This window comes from Colobus angolensis, unplaced genomic scaffold (genome assembly GCF_000951035.1).
Source record: "Colobus angolensis palliatus isolate OR3802 unplaced genomic scaffold, Cang.pa_1.0 Scaffold390, whole genome shotgun sequence".
Taxonomy (NCBI): domain Eukaryota; kingdom Metazoa; phylum Chordata; class Mammalia; order Primates; family Cercopithecidae; genus Colobus; species Colobus angolensis.
In genome coordinates, this window is record NW_012117266.1 from 948165 (window position 1) to 971440 (window position 23276).

The following is a 23276-nucleotide window of genomic DNA, read 5'->3' on the forward strand; positions in this document are numbered from 1 at the left end:
CCATGTTGGCCAGGCTGGTCTCGAACACTTGACCTCAGGTAATCCACCCGCCTCGGCTTCCCAAAGTGCTGGGATTACAGGTGTGAGCCACTGCTCCATGCCTTTTTTTTGAGACAGTCTTGTTCTCTCACTCAGGCTGGAGTGCAGTGGCACAATCTCGGCTCACTGCAACCTTCACCTCCCAGGTCAAGCGATTCTCCTGCCTCAGCCTCCTGAGTAGCTGGGACTACAGGCACCTGCCACCACACCTGGCTAATTTTTATGTTTTTTGGTAGAGATGGGGTTTCACCATGTTGGCCAGACTGGTCTTGAATTCCTAACCTCAAGTGATCTGCCCACCTCAGCCTCCCACAGTGCTGGGATTACAGGCATGAGCCACCACACCTGGCCAATATCTTGAATTAATAGTTTTGTCAGTTTTCTTGTAATGAAAGTTTTACCTTGCTATTTGGGGCCAGAATTGATGGGTCATTTTGCAGTTATGTAAAAATGTAGGGAGTTTAGAAGTTACCTGCTTTATTTCTGTTTTTCATTAGTTTCGATTATAACCTACCACACTTCATAACCAAGTCCTCACTTCATATTGTTGATAGGTTCTTGGAAACTGTGACTTTTAAGTGACACGATGTACAGCAGGTCCCCAACTAATGTATTCTGTTCAACATCATTTCACTATAATGTTGATGAGGAAAAAAATTGGTTTCATTATATGTCATTTTGCATAAAGTTACAGTTTCTAAGAACTTACTGACTACATTAAATGAGTACTTACTGTATACCTTTTTGTGGAATTTTATCTTTCCTTCACCTACTTTTGTTCCTGGGAGTGTGATAACAGCTCCCAAAAGCACTTCTAGAGTTGTCTCAGTTATCCTTGAAAATTCTTGCATTTGTGGTTTATTTTTGTGCAGGACAAAGTAGAATTTTTATATTGGCAAGCTGCTTTTTCTTAAGTATTCTGAGAAGACGGTGGAACATTCTGAGAGTCTCCAGAAAGTAGTTATGTCTCCATAGTTCAGCATATGGTGGTTTTTGATGGTAAAAGGATTAAGGAAACATTTTCTTGGCAAACAGTAGCACCAACAGAAAGTTTGATTTCAAAGAATCTCTGGAAATCAGCTTGCTGTTCCTTAACACTTTACTGTAGCTGCCAAGTAAACAGCTGCTGATCAGGTCCCCGGATATGTAAATAATGTTCTTGTGTTGTGTTTATGTTTGCTACCAAAGAGAACTAGCTTGACTTAATTTAAAACCTATTATAGGAAGTATTAGCACAATACAGATCTCTGGGTAACAAAGAGCCTGCCCCAGATAAAAGCAGTCTTAATGGTAGTGGTGATCTGTGCAACAGAGTTCTGGTGGAACCTCAAATGAAAAGGGGACCTGGGATTCTCCTTGTCATGTTGCCTGACCTTTCCCGGGTGCTGTGTTGGGCATATGGCTCTACGTGTGCAGTGTGTTTCTTTTACAACCTTTATTGAATGCTAATTGTTATGAGATTGTTAAAGTAACAATTGTAGAGTGCTTTGCTCCACAGTGAAATGATTACCCACCTCAGCCCTTGAGCAATTTGTGTTATTTTTAATCACTCAATTAGATTACATTCTGCCCCCATGGATTGTTTCTTAATTCAATAAGAAAAATATTATATTATCTTTCAAAACTATCCCTTAAAACAGTGGGTATGACCCATATTTTTCTTTTTTTTTTTTTTTGCTGAGATGGAGTCTTACTGTCACCCAGGCTGGAGTGCAGTGGTGTGATCTCAGCTCACTGCAACCTCTGCCTCCCAGGTTCAAGTGATTCTCCTGCCTCAGCCTCCCGAGTAGCTGGGACTACAGATGCACACCACCATGCCCAGCTAATTTTTGTATTTTCAGTAGAGATGGGCTCTCACCATGTTGGCCAAGGCTGGTCTTGAGCTCCTGATCTCAGGTATCAGGTGATCCGCCCACCTTGGCTTCCTGGAGTGCTAGGATTACAGGTGTGATCCACTGTGCCCAGCTGACCCATATTTTTCTAATTGTCTAATGAGCCTAGAGGGTCAGGATAACTCTGAGAACAACAAAGTACATGTTCATGTTCATCACGGACTCACAGCTGGACTGGAGGAGTGATGCTCCCGTACCGCACCAAGCGCTGGGAACCGTGCACTCTTTTGCTCTGATACGGAATTCAGTTGATGGGTGAAATACCCACAGGCATATTTTTGGACATGAATATTTTGTTGGGGAAGAGTTCCCAGGTGCCTTCTAGACGTGGCCCTAGATTCGGGATGTCCCACAAAATCCATTGCTTCCCCATATTCTGGCCCCCAGCCTGGCCCAGCCCTTCTGTCACATGCGGCCAGTTGGCCACTTTTCCCAGTGTCCTTTCTCTTCAGGAATTTGTGCTTTGGAGAGACAAGAAATAATGCCAACTCAGGGAGTCTGATTGCTCTTAATGGGGCTTAACGGGGATTACAAGATTGTGGTCTTATGAGGTCTTCCCCCATGATTGCTGCTTTTTAAAATTAAAGACAGGGCCAGGTAGCTCACTCCTGTAATCCCAGCCCTTTGGGAGGCTGAGGCAGGCAGATTGAGGTCAGGAGTTGGAGACCAGCCTAACCAACATGGTGAAACCCCATCTCTGCTAAAAATACAAAAAAAAAAAAATACAAAAAAAAAAAAAATTAGCCAGACATGATGGTGCATGCCTGTACTCGGGAGGGTGAGGCAGGAGAATCGCTTGAACTCGGGAGGTGGAGGTTGCAGTGATCCACAATGTGCCATCGCACTCTAGCCTGGGTGACCGATCGGGACACCGTCTCAGGAAAAAAAAATAAAGACAGAAGAATCATGTTCTGATGCCCTTTTATAGCATCTTTAGTCTTAGCTCATACCCCTAACCACTGGGGATGGAAAGACATTTTTATTAGGCAGTTTAAAAGTTTAATATTTATTTTAAACTTTCTAATCTATAAATATCATTAAACTTTTAAATTTTTATATTTTAAGCTTTCTAATAAAATATATATATCAGTAAATTTAAATTTCTATATTTCAAACTTTCTAATAAAATATACGTGTGTGTTTATATATATATGTAAAAAATTGTATATACACTCCCCCTGTTTTTTGCAGGGAGACAGTATTTATTTATTGAAGAGATTTTTGAGTTCCCGTGACATTCCAGGTGCTGTTACAAAAAGTATCAAGTCATTGGAGTGCCATGTAAAATTTCCAATGGAGGAAAGTCATCCAGATGAATATTTAGGTTCTGAATGTGAAGAGTGTGCTTTTTCCAATGTTGATTGTATTCATTTATTGGTTTATCATAAAAGGTGCTACTCAGGAATAGCCAGATGGAGAGGTGATTGGGCGAAGTATGGGGCAGGGGTGTGTGGAGTTTCTGCGCCCATGCTGGCCGTGCCACACCCCCCAGCAGCCCCACGTGCTCGCCAACCCAGAGGCAGTGTGTGTCCACTGTTATGTTGCTTGGATACATTGTTTCTTCCTCTTCCCATATTTTGCCCTCCCCCGACATTCCTTTGTACCTGGAAGGCATTAGCCATGGCTTCCTATCAGCCCCTGCCAGGTACCTCTGTGGGGGGCCCCACAACCCACCAGGGCTGCTTCCCAAACCAGCTGGGACACAGAGGAAGGAGGCAAGGCTGGTGAGGAAAGTGCTGCCTGAGTTGCATCAGATAAGATCCCACAGACGCTAACAGGTGGTGCCACCGAGTTAACTTTGAGCAGATCACTGTGGGAGATCCTGCCTCTCTCTGCTTCACTGGCACTGCGAGGTGCTGCTGCTTCTGCATCTGCTTGCCGTTCTTTTTAATTTTCATTCTTTTTTTTTTTTTTTGAGATGGAGTCTCCCTCTGTCACCCAGGCTGGAGTGCAGTGGCACGATCTCGGCTCATTGCAACCTCCGCCTCCCGGGTTCGAGTGATTCTCCTGCCTCCGCCTCCTGAGTAGCTGGGATTACGAGCGCCTGCCACCAGCCGGGCTAATGTTTTTGTAGTTTTAGTAGAGATGAGATTTCAGCAGGTTGGCCAGGCTGGTTTCAAACTCCTGTCCTCAAGTGATCCACCCACCTTGGCTTCCCAAACTGCTAGGATTACATTCATGAGCCACTGTACCCGACCTGCTTGCCTTTTTCAAAAGAGGTTTTTCCAGCAGTGAAATGCTTGAAAGATTAGGAAAACTAGGGTAAGGAGTGTTCAGAATGTAGCTTTATCCTTATTTTGGGATGAGAAAGCCAACAGCTCAGGGGATGGATGATTACCAGTTTGTCACTCAGAGTTCCCAAGAGGCAGGGGCACCCCATGCCATGCGGGCCAGATGAGGACCTGCAGGGTCAGTCAGGAGGCAGAGGGAGCGAGGGGAAGATGTGGTCAAGAGCCTTTCTTGGGGTTTCTGAGGGAAGGAACTGGGGAGGCCGGGCTCTGGGGTGCACTCGAAGCCAAGATGTCTGCTCCCCACCCTGAGATGATTAGGACAGGAGAATGGTGGCCCAGGGTATAAGAGCCTCAGAGAGGAGGTGACAGTGTGTGGGGACTCTATAAAAGGCACATTTCCTGGCAGGCCTTTTACTGTCTCCAGGCACTGACCAGCGTGGGTGGGGCAGTCTCCCCATGGACAGTAAAGCCCCAGGGGTCAAAACATCAGGATAAAAAACATGTGTAATAGGAGGAGGATAAAGAGCAGCCGCCGGAAATCCGGGTGTCTGCAGTCTACACTCCATCATCCTTTAACTCATCAGGCTTCTCCCCACCCCACTCCAACACATAAATATGTAGATCTGACTGCCTGTGGTCTCCCTGACCGCCCCTCCCCTACCTTTCCCTCTTCCTGCCACCCACTCTCTGTTCAGTCCTGCAAAAAGGCACCTTGGAGTCACTGAGGAAGGGAGGGAAATTGTGGGAAGGGAGTCACGTGGGCGTTCCACCCCGATGACCTGTGTTTAAACCCTGCCAGCCAAGACAGACACGGCTTTCAAGGCGTTCTTGGATGCCCAGAACCCGAAGCAGCAGCACTCATCCACGCTCGAGTCGTACCTCATCAAGCCCATCCAGAGGATCCTCAAGTACCCACTTCTGCTCAGGGAGCTGTTCGCCCTGACCGATGCCGAGAGCGAGGAGCACTACCACCTGGACGGTAGGCCGCGGCCCGGGACCCCCCGCAGACCTGAGTCTCCGTGAGGGTCTCTAAATAGCTTCTCATTTCACGGCCTGTTTTCTTCCAGTGGCCATTAAGACCATGAACAAGGTTGCCAGTCACATCAATGAGATGCAGAAAATCCATGAAGAGTTTGGGGCTGTGTTTGACCAGCTGATCGCTGAACAGACTGGTGAGAAAAAAGAGGTGAGGTTCCCCATCTTCTCAGGACGCATCTGTCAGGAACGCCGAGTTTGAGTTTGCTTCTCATTTTTCTTTTTTTTTAAAAAAAGGTGTTACTTGTAAGTAAAATAGTTAGGATGCTGTTGTTTTTCTTAGTGGAACATCTGTGCTTTATCCAAGGCTGCAATGTGAATTTTCTTCCTCAGCTGGACTGTTTCTTCCTGTAGGAAATGTTTTCCTGATGTTCAGCTCCTCACCCTGGGGCTCTCTGGCTTTATTCTGTGTGAAGTGTGAAAGTGAACTTCCATTACCACAATCTGGGCTGTTTCTAGAAGTGTCATTAAAGCCCAGGGCTCTACCTCCGGAGATTAGAATAACACAGGCACATAGTGGGTGCTCAATGAATAGTTGTCAAAGGAATGAAAATTTCAGATGACTCTGAATCAGATCTACCCAAAAACCTACCTAGAAGAGCAGTGGCAGGAACAGATACACCTGAGAAAGACTGAAGGTGAGCTAAAAGTGGTGCCTGAGTCATTAAGAAGCTCTTACCTGAAGAAAAGTTTGTTGCCAACACAGAGAAGTGGTAGATGTTTGAGATGCATGGAGAAGTTAATTGCTCTGATCTGATGAGTTACACAGTACGTGTATCAAAGCATCGCTGTGTACCCCTGAATACATACAATTGTTATTTTTCAATTAAAAAAGCCAGTAATACTTAGAGGAATCGTAGGGATATGATATATATTAACATTCATCAATGCCTCTGTACGCTCAGATTCAACTAGAGTATTAGACTCAGTTTTTCTTTCCACCTTAAAAAAGAGAAAATGTGGGAAGGAACCTAGAGGAAAAACACTCTTGCTGTGACTAGCAGCAGGGTTAAAAGCCATGTGGGTGGGACAAAGTTTGGTTGTTTAGTGTAGACTAGAGAAAGCACCTTATCTCTAGAGATAGTAAAGGCCATTATCCAGGCTCATTTTTTTTGTCCTTAATGAAACAAAACAAGTTTTCAGGCTGTTAAAGAATAATTTTCTGAAAGAGGTAAAATTATGATATCTCATAATTTATTTTACTCATAAGATGTGGGGGACCCAGGCAGGTGTTGTAAAGGTTCATTGGAAGAGTCACAATTACACGGGTTTATATATGGAGTGAAGAAATGCTGAGATGAATTGTAAATGAGACAAACTGGTTTTTCCACAGCTGGAGGAAATCAACAAGGCCAGTATCAGACTGGACAGAATTTACACATCTCTGTTACCTACACCTTATAAAGAGTTGCACAGGCTCTCAAAGACAGTGTACAGTCAGAATCTGATAGCCCAGGAAGGTCTGCTGTAGAGGATATGTAGTTTTCAACTGAAACACAATTTTGGTTTTACATAACAAGCAGAGCATGAGAATGTTCTGAGACTACTTGGCAGATAATTTAATCTATCAGAGTATAGAAAAGATGAAGGTTGCCACCCTGGACTGAGTTCTCACTTTCTTGTAAAACTTTATAAGAAGAAAGTAATTATGCTTATTAAAAAAGAGGGCAAAATACAGAAAAAGGCAAGAAGAAAACTATGGTTTCAAGACATAGAACTTACCATATTTTAGTGTTGATTTTGATTGTTTTTAATATCTATGTATATGTTTAGTTATATCTTGAAGGTAATTTTATACCTTGATTTTATGTTGATCACAGAATTTTCATGCTTTTTTAAATTGACTAATATGAATAATACTGTAAACTTTTTTTATTATAAGAAGTCCTCCCCTCTTTTGGTTTATTTCATTCTAACAGAAGTGCATTTTACTGGTAAAGGCCATGGAAGTTATATGCCAAATTAATTATTGGATTTTCATGACCTTAGGAGCAAATGACCATGATGCTAAAGATTAGAAGGCGAGATGGATAGTGGGTTACAAAGAATTTAGGAAAAAGAGATGAATATGATCAGAAGTCAGAGACTATTAAAGGGAATATGGCTTCAGTGAAACTGGAAGTCCTTTAAAATGAAATTCTGACACGTGAGAAATCTTTCCAGTGAGGAACAAAGCCGTATAGTGCTATACAAAGTATTTTTTGTGGGCTGAGATTGTAAAAAGAAATATGCAAAAGACGGAAGGAGGGACACTGGCTGAGTACCAGGACTGAAGAGGAGGAAATCCTACTTTTACCAGGAGATGCAAAGCCCAGAGAATTTCTGGCTTGGAAAAGATGCCAAAGAGAGCAAGAGAAGATATTGTTGTGGCAGGATAAGACAAACAAGCAGGAAACAGACCCCCAGTGGGAATCAATTACTCAAAGGCAGTTGGTCACTCAAGTCTCAGGCCCCATTTCATCTCTCTCTCTTCCATTGAGGAGAACGGCCTTTAAACTTCAAAGGATGCAGCAGCCTCAGTGCCGTAAGAACAAAACCCTAGGGAGAATGAGTCTTGGGAAATAGGATGGTCTATGCCAAGATCAGTGACAATTCTACTCCACTGCTCTCAGCAGTATATTGGAAGAATTACGGATACTGAGGCAGGTGATTGTGGAGGTACCCAAATTATATTCAGATTTTCACAAAAGCAATTCCTGAACTCCTGATCCTTGTGGTTCCCTCTGAGTGGCAATATGAAGTAACAGCCTAGAATGGATTGATGAAGTTTGTGAATGGGAATAGGAACATTTATCAGTATCTGCTGGTAACAGCAGGTTTATTGTGAAACGTTCACATTCTAGGAACACAGGGTACCTGAATCCTGTCTTCAGCCAACATTCCTTAAGATGTCTCGGAAGGCAAGTAGGTTCACAGAGAACAAAGCTGGCGAAGAAACAGCTTTTTGATGAAACTGGGTCTTCAACCTCCTACCCCCATGTTAAACTCTGGGGAGTTGGGCTAAGGAATCCCTTTGGCTTAACTAGGAGGAAGAAGACTGCTAGGGGGCATTTCCCCTTAAAAGAAGTCCTTAAAAATGCTGGCTCAGTAGGGGCATCCCAGTCCTTAGGAAGGTAGAGGCCTCCCAGCAGAACACTCTCTTGGGGTTTGGGAGGAAGATTCAGAAGGGAACCAGTGGAAGCCCCAGGGAGAGGCTGTGGCCAGAGGGAGCACCCTGACCCCCTATTCCACTTGCCATGGGAAGCTTGTCCAGAGAGAAGCCTTGTGCACGGGCACAGCATCAGGCCATTTTAAGTTGTGTAACAAATAACTTAAAATCTCAGTGGTTCTCTACAACAAATATTTATCTCAAATGTGGCTTTGTAGGTTGACCAAGGTTTGGTTTCTCTTGGTTAGCTCCAGTTCTGAGGGTTCTGGTGTGCTCCTTGTCTCTTCCTTCCAGGATCCAGGCTGAAGCAGCAATGGCTGTCTTAGGCAAGTCCTTCCCATGGCTGGAAGGTGGGCGCTAAGTCAGATGCCTACACCCAAAGTCATCTGGGCAGTGATGTATGTACCCTGCCTAGTCTAGTAGGAGGTGCTGGAAAATCACATGGCAGAAGGTGCAGATAATGTATTTCTGTGGGAGGAAGTAGAGTTTGGACAGTCGACCATGTTGGCCTTTAATCACTTTTAAAGGTGTACTCCCAGGGGCCACAGCCCCTGGGAATTTCACTTTTGTATATAATTCATCCTCCTCTGTGTTGGTCTTTGGGAGATAGGTAGTGGAGACTATGTCATTACCTTGGCTGATAATATCCTGGGAGTTTGGTTGATGAGTTACTTAATACCTATAGACAAAATAATATAGCTGCTTAAAAATTACTTTAACCCTTGGTTATACTAATGGTACTACAGCTCAGTAATAATGACAGTGATGATTATAATAATCCCAATCAAGGGAGGCAGTAATGCGTCTGTACTCTGTACTGATGGAGCCACATCTCAGCATGGTAGCCTGTTTTGGTGGCTCGAGAAGGGCCATCCCAACTGCACTGCGTTCACTGCGTTCAGTGGAGGGTTGGCAGGTTGCTACTGTATAGGAAACTCAGCTCGGTTTGGAAAGAGGTCAGTGACTCCATTGAGAAAAGCAGATGTGACTGTTGTGAGGCAGACATTGAACTTGCATCAGACTCTCTGGATCATCGTGTCTAGATGGCTCTGCAACCAGCACTTGTCTGAGACAGTTTAGCATGTGACCCCTGGGGGTGAGTGACTACACCTCACGGTCTGTTGGGGTTCCAGCACTCACGCTGCCCGTGTCAACAGAGGAATCTTCAAACTCTTCACTTGGCTTTCTCTCCCTCATCTAAAGTGAAATCAAGTCATCTTTGAAATGGATTGGAAGAAGAAATAATTTGCTTACACTTCCAAAAAGTGGATACTCACTGATGGAAATGTCTGCAGTTATCTGGGGGTGGATCTTTGTTGTGGACGACCATTAGCATCTCCTTAGGAAACTGTCTCTGTTTGAATACAAAACATCTCCAGTTTTGTAGATCAGTTTTAACAGACTAACTGCATGTGAATTTCAGAGCCCTGGTTTGTACCTATTTGCCATCTTATTCTGAAATTCTAGTAGACAAACATGGCATAAAGAGGGGGAAAAAAGACGAGCCTTTTCTCTCCCCTGTATTCCGTGTGTTTCTTTGGGAATAGAGAGGGTTTATTTTTCAATTAGGAGATTTCATATGAGTTAAAGGATTTTTTTGTTAAAATTTCATTGTATTGTTCCTAGCTCAAACATGGCTAGAACATAATGATACTATTATTTCCCATTGGAAAGGTTAACTGGATATTGTATCTTCAGCCTGTTTTAATGGGATATTGTATCTTCAGCCTGTTTGGTGGTGGTTATTGAGACAGTCACAAATCGAAAGTATTTTTTAAAAATGTAATCTGTCATTTTGATGCTATTTCTTTTCTCAAAAACATGAAATTGACAAGTAAAAATTTTATATATTTATGGTGTACAGCATGATGTTTTGATATGTTACATTGTGGAATGGCTAAATCAAGCAGTTTAACCTACGCATTATCTCGCATATTTAAGCAAATGTTTTTAGGAGCAGTATTTTCTTGAAGTAAAATTAATATCAGCATGCTGAATTTTCAGACGTCATGAAAATCTGAGTATTAATAATACTGCCCAGTTAACTTTGTCACGTCTCTGGCTTTCAGGTTGCAGATCTGAGCATGGGAGACCTGCTTTTGCACACCACCGTGATCTGGCTGAACCCGCCGGCCTCACTGGGCAAGTGGAAAAAGGAACCAGAGCTGGCAGCCTTTGGTGTGTATCAGAAAAGGGTTTTATGGAGGGGGAGAAGTCTAGCTTATTTTTCAGAACAAGAACATTTCTTTTTCAAGACCCAATTGATTAAAAATAAAGTTAATTGCAGTTACTTGAATCGGTCTTCCTGCCATAGCCACCAACATCTCGCAAACACTAAATGAAACCTTCGAGTTAAATTACACTGTGTGGTCACTCAGCCACATGGGTGGGCGGAAGTGGCTGTGCCCAAGTCTATCCCAGACATAAACACACAGGCAGGAAAAGAATTTTTTTTCTTTTTTTTTTGGCTGCTGCTCTGAGTATCTTTTCAAAATAATGGGTTAATTATAAACCAAGGAAAAATAAAGTGAAAAATTAAGACAAAATGGCCTCTGTTTCTGAGACCTCCAAATCCTAGATCTTTTATTTTCTTCCTGACTTTGTTACTGTTTGGTCTTAAAACCGGGATTTAGGATGCTGGTTCTCAGCTGAGCTGTTGTGGCAAACTCTGGAGTGCCTGGATCAGCTGTGAGGTGCATCTCAATCACATTGCCACTCAATGCTAGTGAAATTAGAGATGTTTGCGAATGATTTATTTTTTAATAAACCAGTTTAGATGGATGCAATTGCTGCAATTAGAGATCTCATGTGATTGTATTGTAATATGCTTTTTGAGAGAGAGAAAAAACATGGGTTAGCTTACTGGGAATTATGTATAATTTAGGAAACATAGCTTGTTGTTGCAATGGAAATGCTTATTGGCATATTGCTGTGTTGTTCATGCATATAAAACTATCAACACACCATGCTTTTGTTTCAGTTGTGTTTTGTCCTAGCCTTCTGCTAAAAGACTCATTGGTAGGAACATAATATAATGGAAATGTGGCTTATTCTCTTGCCTTATATTATTTGTGTGGGCTTGTGGGAAACGGAGGTTGCTTACTCCTTCTTAACTAAACTTTTTTTTCCTCCATGATGTGAACAAAGTATCCCCAAATGTCCTAGTGATTTTAAAATCAAAGTATTTCATGCAAAGATTCATTGGACTTTCTATTTAGATCACTTAGCCTTCATTGAAAAGTTACTGATATTCCTAGAATTTCCAAAGAGCCCCTGTAGCTGTTGATGCCATTTCATTAAAAATAACAAAGGAGGCCAGGTGCGGTGGCTCATGCCTGTAATCCCAGCACTTTGGGAGGCCAAGGCAGGCGGATCACTTGAGGTCAGGAGTTCAAGACTAACCTGGCTAATATGGTAAAACCCCGTCCTTACTAAAAATCCAAAAATTAGCTGGATGTGGTGGCAGGCGCCTATAATCCCAGCTACTTGAGAGGCTGAGGCAGGAGAATCGCTTGTACCCGGGAAGCAGAGGTTGTAGTGAGCTGAGATTGTGCCACTGGACTCCAGCCTAGGTGACAGAGCGAGACTCTGTCTAAAACAAAACAAGGCAAAACAAAATATGTAAATGCAGAGAAAGCATGTGACTAAATAGGCCATTCAAAGGAATATTGGGGGTATTTTAATAAGTTGTTAGTTTTTGATGGGGTAGGTGTTTTGGGGGAGGGGGGCAGTAGTATTTGCTTTCTTTTCAACATCACCACTTGTGTTTCTTCTATAGTGATTTCTTCTTGGAGGAGTCTGAGATCTCCCTGATGCTGCTTAATGGGTCATTCATGGGATGGAGGATATTGATATAAATGACTCACACCGTGATGTAGGACTGCAGACTAGCATTTCTAGAGGTCAACATTTAGATTCGTTATGGCTTTGCACTCAATTTTACAGATTCACTGTAGTTAGAAATCAACAGATTTAGAATAAGAAAATAATTTAAGTAGGAGAAAATGAGTGGACAAACTTTTCTGTTTTTTTTTTTTTTTTTGAGGTGGGGGATGGTACAGAGTCTCGCTGTGTCTCCAGGCTGGAGTGCAATGGTGCGTTCTCAGCTCACTGCGACCTCTGCCTCCCTGGTTCAAGCAATTCTTCTGTCTCAGCCTCCCGAGTAGCTGGGACTACAGGCGTGCGCCATGGCGCCCAGCTAATTTTTGTATTTTCAGTAGAGATGGAGTTTCACCATGTTGGTCAGCATGATCTGAATCTCTTGATCTGCCTGCCTTGGCCTCCCAAAGTGTTGGGATTACAGGCATGAGCCACCATGCCTGGCCCTCTTTTCTTTTAAAGGCTACGTACTACGTTTTAGGCTTTGGGCCAGGAGGCCATATGCTTTTCCACTGGAGCCAGAAGCAGCCATAGATAACGTGTAAATGAATGAGATGGCTGGATCCGTGGTTGGATCAGCAGCTGCACCACACAGGTGGCAGCAGTCCTGGGTCTGGCCTGAGGACCCTTGTTTGCCAACCCATGGTGTAAGTGATTCAGGAAAATGCTGGTTTTGAGGTTGCGGATTTAGGTGCCACTTTGTGCACAGGCTCAGATAGTGGACTCTGCATCACTCTGTTGCCTGCCTCCTGGGCTGTTTATGAGAGGTCGGTGTGGGAGCTGCCTCCAGGGATGTGGGCCCACAACACCTGTCCCAGGTGTAAATGGAGACTGCATACTCCAGCTTCAGGGCATCACACGGTCAGCAAACTCAGCAGGGGCTGTAGTTCACAAGAGAAAAACTAAAGGCTCTGAGATACAAGATAGGTTTATCATTACTCAGAATCCTCTCCAGAGTAATAGGAAAGAGAAGGGGAAGGATTAAAACTGGGATTATGAACAAAGGCTGTAGTCATGATGAGCTTCTGTGGATTCCCAGTGGTTAGAGAGACAAGTTTGATGGTTTGGGTGTGATTTCAACTAGCAAGGCAGAACTAGCAGAGAGGCTGAGCAAGGAGTTGAAATAAGGAAGAGTTGCTGTGAAGGAAGGATCATGGTGCCCCTCAGTTGGCAGATTTGGGGTTAAAATGTGGTTGTCATCTTGTTTTGGTTTAAACCTCTAACCTCAGGAAATAGTGCAGCTTTCTGCTGAAACCAAAGTCGACTTGCTGCCAACGACGCACCTTGATGTTTCACTCACAGGATGGCTCGTGTGTACCAAATGTTGGTGATCGTTGCCTTAAACAAAAACAAACATAAATAGAAATAGGCTTCTGCCTTGAAGGGTATTTGACGTTCACTTTTTTGGGTGCAGAGTGGAAGCTTTAGGCTGGCAAAGGTAGCATGAGTTTTGGAGATCATCAAGGCCATATCTGAAGGGATTGGGCAACGCTGTGGAGTCACTTGGGTAACACTAGCTCCGAGGGTTAGGGGAAGTTTAAGGGAGAGGCGGAGGTCCTGGTGCCAGGCTGAAGCGCACTCTCTGACCCTCCTGCCATGATCCACGATGGTTAAGATTGAGGGACATGGGGGCAGTCATACCATTCAGCTGTGGTCCCAGTGGCAGTGTGGCGCTTCTGAGATGAGAGGCATTGGGATAGAGCTCTTTCATTTCTAAGAGGACCTAGCTGTCCCAGCCTCTGTGATTTCTGAACGCTTCATAGTGGGAATGAAGGGCCTTCTCAGGTTGCTTGTGCTCAGCTGCTGTGAAGAGGCCGGTGTGGCCGCCTCAGGTCAGTGTGAACCTTTGGAGGGAACCTGCCAGTCTGTGCTCTGGGAACCTGGAGGGGTCAGATGCTGTGAGGTGTGAAGGGCTATGGGCAGTCTAGACCTAGTGGCTGGAGTCAGTTTCTTTGCATCTCAGGGCTTATTTCCCTGCAGTGGAGATTAGCATGACCTTACACAAAGAGGAGACAAGACTGACCTGCCCTGCGTAGGACAGAAATTGAACCAGATACTTCGGTTGGCCTCCAAAGGGCCTGTGAGCCTGGTGGCCCATCCCTGAGAATTCTCTGAGTGCTTGTTCCTTTTGTAATTCTGTGTCTGGTATACAAGGCTGTGCCCCCTTCAGCTGCTGTGTGACTGGGGTATTCCTTGGGGTCAGAGTATGAAGGGATAATGGAGACTATCTTAGTCCATTTGGGCTGCTCTAACAAAATATCATAAACTGACCAGCTCCCAAACAACAGAGATGTATTTCTCACAGTTGTGGAGGCTGGAAGTCCAGGATCCTGCTTTCTCATACTTCCTAGCTGTGGTTTCACATGGCAAAAGGGTCAAGGCATCTCTCTCAAGTCTCTTTTATAAGGACACTAATCCCATTCGTGAGGACAGAGTCCTCACGGCCTGATCACTTCTCAAAGGCCCACCTCCTAAAACCACAAGGGTGATTGGTTTCAAGGTATGAATTTTGGGGAAACGCAAACATGTGGACCATGGCCTGACACGGAGACCCTGACACAGAGAACGAAGGACAGGCAGGAGTCAGTCACCCTTCCAGTTCTTCTGGGTGCCAGCTCTACTTCGCCTTCTAGGAAGAATCAGAATCACTGCATGTTAAGTGTGCTTGGCATTGCTTAACGAATTCTCTGGAAGATTATGCATAACTCAGTTGTATCTCCCCACCCCCGAAAGAATATAAGAATGAAACTACTACTACATGTTTACCACTCCTAGAGAGCTTACTCTTACTCTGATTCAGTCATTCTGGAAGAAGTACAGTTGAATTCTATTTCATAAACTCATTTTTGTTTCTTTAGGTGAAACGATGAGTTATATTTCCTAAATTATCACTGTCTATGTGCACTCTTACCTTAATTTGCATAAGTATAAATCATCTTCAGCAATTGCATTGTTATTGTGGAAGACATTTATATTATTCCTCCATCAACTGAATTAGTACATTTTTGTTGAATATGTATCAGCTGAAGTTTTAACCTTGAAATGATAGCATACCTAATGTATTTTACCCAAAAGTGTTTTGGGACATAGGTTATTTCCATTTATGTAGGCTTTCTGTGTTTATTTTGAACCTGGAAAATTGTGTGTCTCAATAGGCTTTTGATTTTCACTGATGTGATGAATGAATGGAAGGTGGGTGGGAGTCAGTTAACTGGGATCTCGACATCCTCTTCATAACTGTAGTGTTTATTACCACAAGTTAGTGATGTCAAGAGGAAAACCCTACACATGACATGCCATAACTATCTTTATTTTATTTTTTCCAGTCTTCAAAACTGCGGTGGTCCTTGTGTATAAAGATGGTTCCAAACAGAAGAAGAAACTTGTAAGACTTCTTTTGTCACCCCATGGTTTGAAACTATTTCTCTATCTGCTTATCAGTTATGTGTGCATAATTCTACCATTTTATCAGTATGAGCCTTTTTATGATCTTGTTTATTTCTTAAGCATTGCTAAGGATGCTTGAGATCACCCATCCTGCCCTCCTTTCAGGCAGGCTTATGTTTAGAGCACAAAAATGAATTGGTCTCATTTTTGTGAATTGGAACCAATTGCACCCAGTTGCTGATTGGGTCTGCCATGGCCCAGAACCTTCCTAATGCTACTTTTCCCCTTCTCTGTTGCCCCTGTTCTTGTTTTGGGATCCCTTTTCTGCTCTTCCCTGTGTGTCTCTCTCTTCACTGCGTTTGCTTAGCAAACTTCTTTGCCCACCCTTCCCTTAACAAATTTATCCCGCAGCCTCTCACTCCCTGCTGGATGAACAGGAGCTCTCGTAAGGGTGAAGATCCTTTGGGCACGCCTGGAGTTACTGCGTGAGAGTCTGTCGCTGGTTTAGCAAATGCAGGGAACTGGTCCGGGACAGGTTAGATTCTTCTTACGCAGCTGATTCCTTCTCCCCTGCAGGTGGGATCGCACAGGCTTTCCATTTATGAGGACTGGGACCCCTGCAGATTTCGACACATGATCCCCACGGAAGCGCTGCAGGTTCGAGCTCTGGCGAGTGCAGGTAAACTCTGACCTGTGCTGGGTATTTCACACACTTATCTCTGGTGTGTGTAGGAATTATTTGTTTGAATCCACACTCTTGGTCTCCTACTGTCTTTTTTTCTTTTCTTCCTGTGCTTAACTCTCTTGTCTCTCAGTCTCTTTATTGCATCTTATTTACCCAGCCATTGATTAAATATTGAATGAATGAATGAATGAACCAAGTGAATGAATGAACTGAGTGAATGGATGTGTTATGTCTTCAAAATTCCTGGAAGAGATTCTAGTTATTCCATTCTGTACATTAATACTAGAGCGAGTGCCATCTGAGTACAGTGAGCCTATGCTTCTTGAAACAGTCCTTGAGACTGTGAGACAAAGCCCATGTGAACTACTCCCTTGCCTTTCAACTGAGAGATCCAAAAATACCACGCAAAGCACTAAAAAGCATTGACTACACATGTTTTTTCCCTAAAGTATTACAAATCTTTATCTTTGGTATTAGTGTGAAGGCTTTTGAATGTTGATTCTTTTTTAAATTTATTTTAATTGTTTTAGAGACAGGATCTCATTCTGTTGCCCAGGCTGGAGAGCAGTGGTGCTGTCGTAGCTCACTGTGGTCTCAAATTTCTAGGCTCAAGCTATCCTTTCCAAGTACCTGGGACTACAGGCGTGTGCCAACACACCCAGCCACTTTTTAAAATATTTTGTAGAAGTGGGGTTTTGCTATTTTGCCCAGGGTAGTCTTGAACTCCTGGGCTCAAGCAAGCCTCCCGCCTTCGCCTCCCGAAGTGCTGGGATTGCAGACCTGACCTGCCACGCCCAGCCTGAAATGTTGATTCTTTTTCTATGATCCACATAGCCGTGAAATGAGTTGTTGGGTAGCTGTGAGTATACTTGATAATATAATTAGACGATGCCTTAAACACATGAGTAGCAGGGTACTAAGAAAAGTGATATTTTTGTAACTCAGAAGCTCCCCATCCTGGGCGTAATTTGAGGCCAAGTTCTCGAGAGGAGGGATGGGCTGTGTGGCTCTCCCAGGCGCACCCTGGAAAGAGCATCTCTGGGGAGTCAAGTGGACACTCTATCCACACCTATTCTCTGTCCCACTTGAACAGCAGGTACAGCTTTGGTAAAGAAAAGCCCTGGCGGTAGAGACCGGCAGGTGTGTGATCAAGTGAATTTCTATGTTAGGCTTTTGGCATCTAAGGTGCACATTAAGTTCTTACTATCCAATATCTGTTGTGTAGCCTCTCCTTGTTTCCACTTGTCATAAGCGGTAAAACTGGATCTGATCCTTAGAAAACCAACTCACACTAGTCCAACATCATGAAGAGAACCTCTTGCCATATTATGCACACTTTGAGTTACTCTTCCAAATTAAAGGTGTTTCTCCCTTCACAGTTTTTCTGCCTTACAGGAGGAAATCTCCACTGCACAAACCATGTAGGGCAAATATATTTGGAATGATTATTTGTTTTAGAAGATTTCTCTCTAATCTCCCAGCGGTGATTTGCTGGATGCCCTTTTACTTACGATGTGATTTGCAAAATTGATTTACACGTGCATTTGCAGGCACCTGTAAGTTGTGCGTCTAGGGCAGCTACAAATAGCATTTTGAGGTTTGAGCAGTTAAATACTAAAGTCTTACTTTAGAATTGTAGGTTGTGAATTATCTAGTTCCTTTGTTTCCTCGTGCCAGGTTTACAAATGGGAAAGTTTATTTCTTTTTTTTTTTTTTTTTGAGGCAGAGTCTCGCTCTGTCGCCTGGGCTGGAGTGCAGTGGCGCAGTCTCGGCTCACTGCAAGCTCCGCCTCCCGGGTTCACGCCATTCTCCTGCCTCAGCCTCCCGTGTAGCTGGGACTACAGGCGCCCGCCACCTCGCCCGGCTAGTTTTTGTATTTTTAGTAGAGACGAGGTTTCACCGTGTTAGCCAGGATGGTCTCGATCTCCTGACCTCGTGATCCGCCCATCTCGGCCTCCCAAAGTGCTGGGATTACAGGCTTGAGCCACCGCGCCTGGCCGGGAAAGTTTATTTCTGTAGACTGACAGCTTCCAAGCCAGGAATTTCGCCTGCATTGAGGAGTAAACACATAAAGACTTCAAATTTTGAAGACAATACCATCTTTGTAATACGACGTTCCATTCTCACTCTCTAGTTTTCATTCAAGTCAAGTTTAAAACCATCAAGATAAAAGCTTATTTTACTTGAGTTACAAAGACTTGTCAAGATGTTTTTTCATTATGAAATCCACTCTAGTGGATTTGAGAATCAGAATGTGAAATTTCTAGGTTTTTATCTTAGTTCGGAAAGTTTTTAAAATTTTTTTGCAGATAGATTCTGGTTAGGGTTAAATCATGCAACCGCAGTGAGGGTTTGTGACCAGGGTTCTGAGCCACTGGATAAAAGTGAGACTTCACAGTGTATAGCCTGAATGTCTGCAGTGAATGTTCCTTTCACAAACACTTTATTCGTGACCTAAAGTACTATGCCATTATAGGCACTATAGAGCTTCCAAATTATTTTAAAATTGTTCCTTACTTTCTTGGCATACCATTTCTGCTGTGTTCAAAGTAGGCTGCAGGGGTGGGCTGGGGGCGAGAAACCCCATTAGGTCTCCAGGGCTTTAGGCCCAGCCACCTGGGGGAAGGCTCCCTTAACAGACAGCAAGGGCTTACCTGTCATATCACTGGCCAGATGAAATCTGCCTAGGAGGCTTTGGCTCCATTTAATCCAACTGTTGCCAAAACAACTAATCATTTAATTGAAATGCACAGTTCAGTTAAACAGACTGCATGGCTGAAAGAGTGAGTTCAGGCCGGGCGTGGTGGCTCATGCCTGTAATCCCAGCACTTTGGGAGGCTGAGGCGTGTGGATCATGAGGTCAGGAGTTTGAGACCAGCCTGACCAACATGGTGAAACCCTGTCTCTACCAAAAATACAAAAATTAGCCAGGCATGGTGGTGCACATCCAGCTACTCAGGAAGCTGAGGCAGGAGAATCGCTTGAACCCAGGAGGCAGAGGTTGCAGTGAGCTGAGATCGTGCCACTGCACTCCAGCCTGGATGACAGAGCAAGACCCCATCTCAAAAAAAAAAAAAAAGTGAGTTCAGTCAGTATGATTGACTGGCCTTTTAGACCATCTAGAAGATTTTACCAACTGGAAATTTTCCGAGTGGGTTCTCTTCTTAGCATCCATTAAGCTTTCAGTCGCTTCATCTCTTTAGATCGTGGAATAGTAGGAAAATATCTTTGATCTTGTACATTTCTGCATTATTAATTCTCTATCACAGCTGGAAAATGCTTTTGTAAACATGTAAATAAATCCATTAGAAACATACCCTGATTCACTGTTGTTTTAATTTCTTTAGACGCAGACGCAAATGCCGTGTGTGAAATTGTCCATGTCAAATCCGAGTCTGAAGGGAGGCCGGAGAGGGCCTTCCACTTGTGCTGCAGGTGAGCCTGGGCCTGGGAGTCGAGGCCGCGATGACATTTCTACAGATTGGAATGATTTGGTGTCTTATGTTGTATTCTGGTGTTTGGTACATTGCTTGTACTGTAACATCGCTGAGATGCAGTAAACGGAGAGTCAGCTGGGGGGAGGTGACAGCGTGTGAAGGTGTCATCAGGATTCCTGATCATTTGGAGCGCGTAGGGAGGCCGCCCTGTGTTGATCAGCTGCACGTCTTGGGGGGAAGCTGGGCTCATGTGGGCTTCTACTTACTTCTTGTTGTTGTTCTTCTACCTGCCACCCTCTTTCTTCCTTTCCTTCTCTTCTCTCCCTCCCCCATGAGAATTTGAGGTCTTCTCCCATACGCAACCTATTCTTTTATTTTTCTAAAAATATAAGATGGATGACCCCAACAGATGGCATTTAATATATTTGGCTTTAAGTGTGCCCATATTGAATCATGCTTTAATTGAATCATAGACACTCAGTGATCTACTCAGTAAATTACCCAGTACCTCACACAGTGAGTGCCAATATACTATGGATTATCTACAAAAGACAATAGAATCAATATTGTATGATTAGTAGCAATATTTTATAATGTTAGTATGGTAAGAAGGTACCTTTACCAAGCATGAACTTTGCTAAACACCTTACATTCATTATTTCGTTTAGTCAGACCAAGGTATTAGGTTGGTACAAAAAGAAACTGCAGTTTTTACCATTATAAGTAATTAAAAGTGCCACTAATTTTAATGGAAAACACTGCAGTTATTTTTTGCATCAGCCTAGTACTATTCTTACTCCAGTTTACAAATGGGGAAGCAAGGCTTAGAGATGGTACTTTGCCTAAGGCCTTAGAGAAAATGAACGCTGGTGCCGGGCATGGTGGCTCACACCTGTAATCCCAGCAAGGCAGACAGATCACTTGAGGTCAGGAGTTTGAAGCCAGCCTGGCCAACATGGTGAAACCCTGTCTCCACTAAAAATACAAAAATTAGCCAGGCGTGGTGGCAGGCGCCTGTAATCCCAGCTGCTTGGGAGGCTGAAGCAGGAGAATCACTTGAACCTGGGAGGCTAGAGGTTGCAGTGAGCCAAGATCATACCACTGCACTCCAGCCTGGGCGACAGAGAAAGACTCTGTCTCAAAAAAAGAAACAAAAAGAAAATGAATGGTGGGTTTAACCTCAAAACCCATGTTTTGTGTTGCTACATCAGCTCTCTCTGTTGGGTGACAGAGGTCCACAAAGGGCAGATCCCCAGGAAGCTGTCAGGACTACAAGTGAAATGTTGTTTGTATAACCTCATGGGGTTTGAGCACCACCTTTACTGTCTATTTTGGCTCATCTGTTTGTGATTTTGTTGGTAAGGTCCGTGGGGTTTAGTAAGCCTGCTTACACGGATGCCATGTGTATTGTTAATAAGGAATACCAGATGAAACTTACCTGGGTAAAAATATTGGGAATATAACAAGAAAAATAACTCTCACCTAGGAAGCACTTTTTTTTTTTTTTTTAAACCATGGGAATTGGGACTTGGGAAGATTTGATAGTTCTTTACAGCCTTAATATATACATGTTGAAATCTGTCATGGGAATCGTTGATATTTACCAGGAGGGAGCTCAGCTCTAGAGGACATTAGGAACGTTGAGACATCAGCCTTTGGGTGCTCTCTGCAGAGCCGCAAGAATCTTGTGGTTTATTTGCCCTCAAAAGCATTTTACAATGAAAAGCTCTGCCTTAAGTGCCAGGAGCAGAATTTGGCAGCTTCGTGGTACAAACTCCCACTGAGATCTGTTCGTTAATGGGCTGCTCTGCCCCACATCAACGGCAGGAGATGGATCACAAAGCTTGAAGGGGAAAGAGTTATGTGCTCTTTCTCCCTGGCTGTGAAATCACCACTCAGCATAGAAATTGGAGTCAAGGCCTCAGTCTTTAGCCTTTGGCCCTAAGGGATATTTGTTTGGTTGCACCTGCTAACCTTAGAAGTTCCCCATGTGTTAAGCCCTGGTTCTCTAACATCTGTAAATCTTTTCCTAGCTCCCCAGAGAGCCGAAAGGATTTCCTGAAGGCCGTGCATTCAATCCTGCGCGATAAGCACAGAAGACAGCTCCTCAAAACCGAGAGCCTTCCCTCATCCCAGCAATATGTCCCTTTTGGAGGGAAAAGATTGTGTGCACTGAAGGGGGCCAGGCCGGCCATGAGCAGGGCAGGTACTGTGGGGCTTCAGACGTTCAAGATTCCCGTCACCCCCACTCCGCAGTAGAACTCCAGTGAGCTTGACCTCCTTGTTGAGTGGGGGTGAGGTGTGGTCTGGTAGGGACTGATGGAGGAGGACAGTTCTTCCCTGGTGTGAGGTTCCTTGCCCTTGCCTCCTTCCTGGTGGCTCCTGGGGATCCGCCCTATATCTACATTCCTCTTGTCCTCCCTCGAGCCTTCCCTTTGCCTCCCTTCTCCTTTTGGCTGGTGAGCTCCTCTCTCATTTGCCAAGCCGGGATGCAGACACCTCCTCTTTCTGGAGAGGCTGTCTCAGCCTGCTTGCAGAATGAGAGTCGCTGCTTTGCATGACAGCCAGCTTTGTCTAGCAGAAAGCCGTGTGTCACATTTCAGCAAGGTCACAGCCCTCTGTTCTGAGAACATGGTGGCTTCACGGTCTGGCAGCACAGCAATGACTGCTCTCAGTAGTAAGGATCCTAGGTTTGGTAGCCCACATGACACTTCCAGTTTTTATCCTGGCCTTGTGCCTGCAACTTTATTTTTAGTCTCCGTGTTAATTTGGGGAAGCCTCGAACTATTCTTGGAAACAAGAATCTAGAGTTTAAATGGCCCTAGCATAAATATTCTTGTAGGACTTAATCCATTACGGTGGAGCAGTGAAGAAGTAAAATAAATACTACCACCCGTAAATGGTAGCAAAATTTATCTAGGGATAAAGCTGTTTTAATACTTAGGGACTTAATGACATCAAGATACTAACATTATTGTCAAAACTTTCTGAAGAGGCAGCCTAGAATTTTGCAGGGAAGATTTCATTAAAAGAGGCCCCCTTTGCACTTGCCAGAAAAGTTTCTGGCCTTTGTCCCCATTACCATTCTACCTATTGAAGAGGCATGGACAGAAGTATGAATGCCTGAAGGTTTTCATAGACAAAACCTACCTGGCTTGACGTGGGATATTACATTCTTTAAGAACCTTAAATTTGGCCGGGCGCGGTGGCTCAAGCCTGTAATCCCAGCACTTTGGGAGGCCGAGACGGGCGGATCACGAGGTCAGGAGATCGAGACCATCCTGGCTAACCCGGTGAAACACTGTCTCTACTAAAAAAATACAAAAAACTAGCCGGGCGAGGTGGCGGGCGCCTGTAGTCCCAGCTACTCGGGAGGCTGAGGCAGGAGAATGGCATAAACCCAGGAGGAAGAGCTTGCAGTGAGCTGAGATCCGGTCACTGCACTCCAGCCTGGGCGATAGAGCGAGACTCCGTCTCAAAAAAAAAAAAAGAACCTTAAATTTAACTAATGTTCAGGGACTAGTTACTGTAAACCTCTTCTCC

At 44.1% G+C, this 23276-nt stretch overlaps 1 protein-coding gene across 2 annotated transcripts in view; it reads left to right on the top strand.

Annotated features, from left to right (window-relative positions):
• The window catches only part of TIAM1 (T-cell lymphoma invasion and metastasis 1), a 357887-nt gene that overhangs the window by 329568 nt on the left and 5043 nt on the right, over positions 1-23276 (top strand). For both annotated transcript variants that reach the window (XM_011954980.1, XM_011954981.1), the window contains exons 21-27: positions 4962-5141; positions 5230-5348; positions 10415-10523; positions 15551-15609; positions 16188-16290; positions 19644-19731; positions 21767-21939. In XM_011954980.1, the coding sequence (XP_011810370.1) occupies positions 4962-5141; positions 5230-5348; positions 10415-10523; positions 15551-15609; positions 16188-16290; positions 19644-19731; positions 21767-21939 (831 nt within the window). The remainder of the gene's footprint in view (positions 1-4961; positions 5142-5229; positions 5349-10414; positions 10524-15550; positions 15610-16187; positions 16291-19643; positions 19732-21766; positions 21940-23276) is intronic.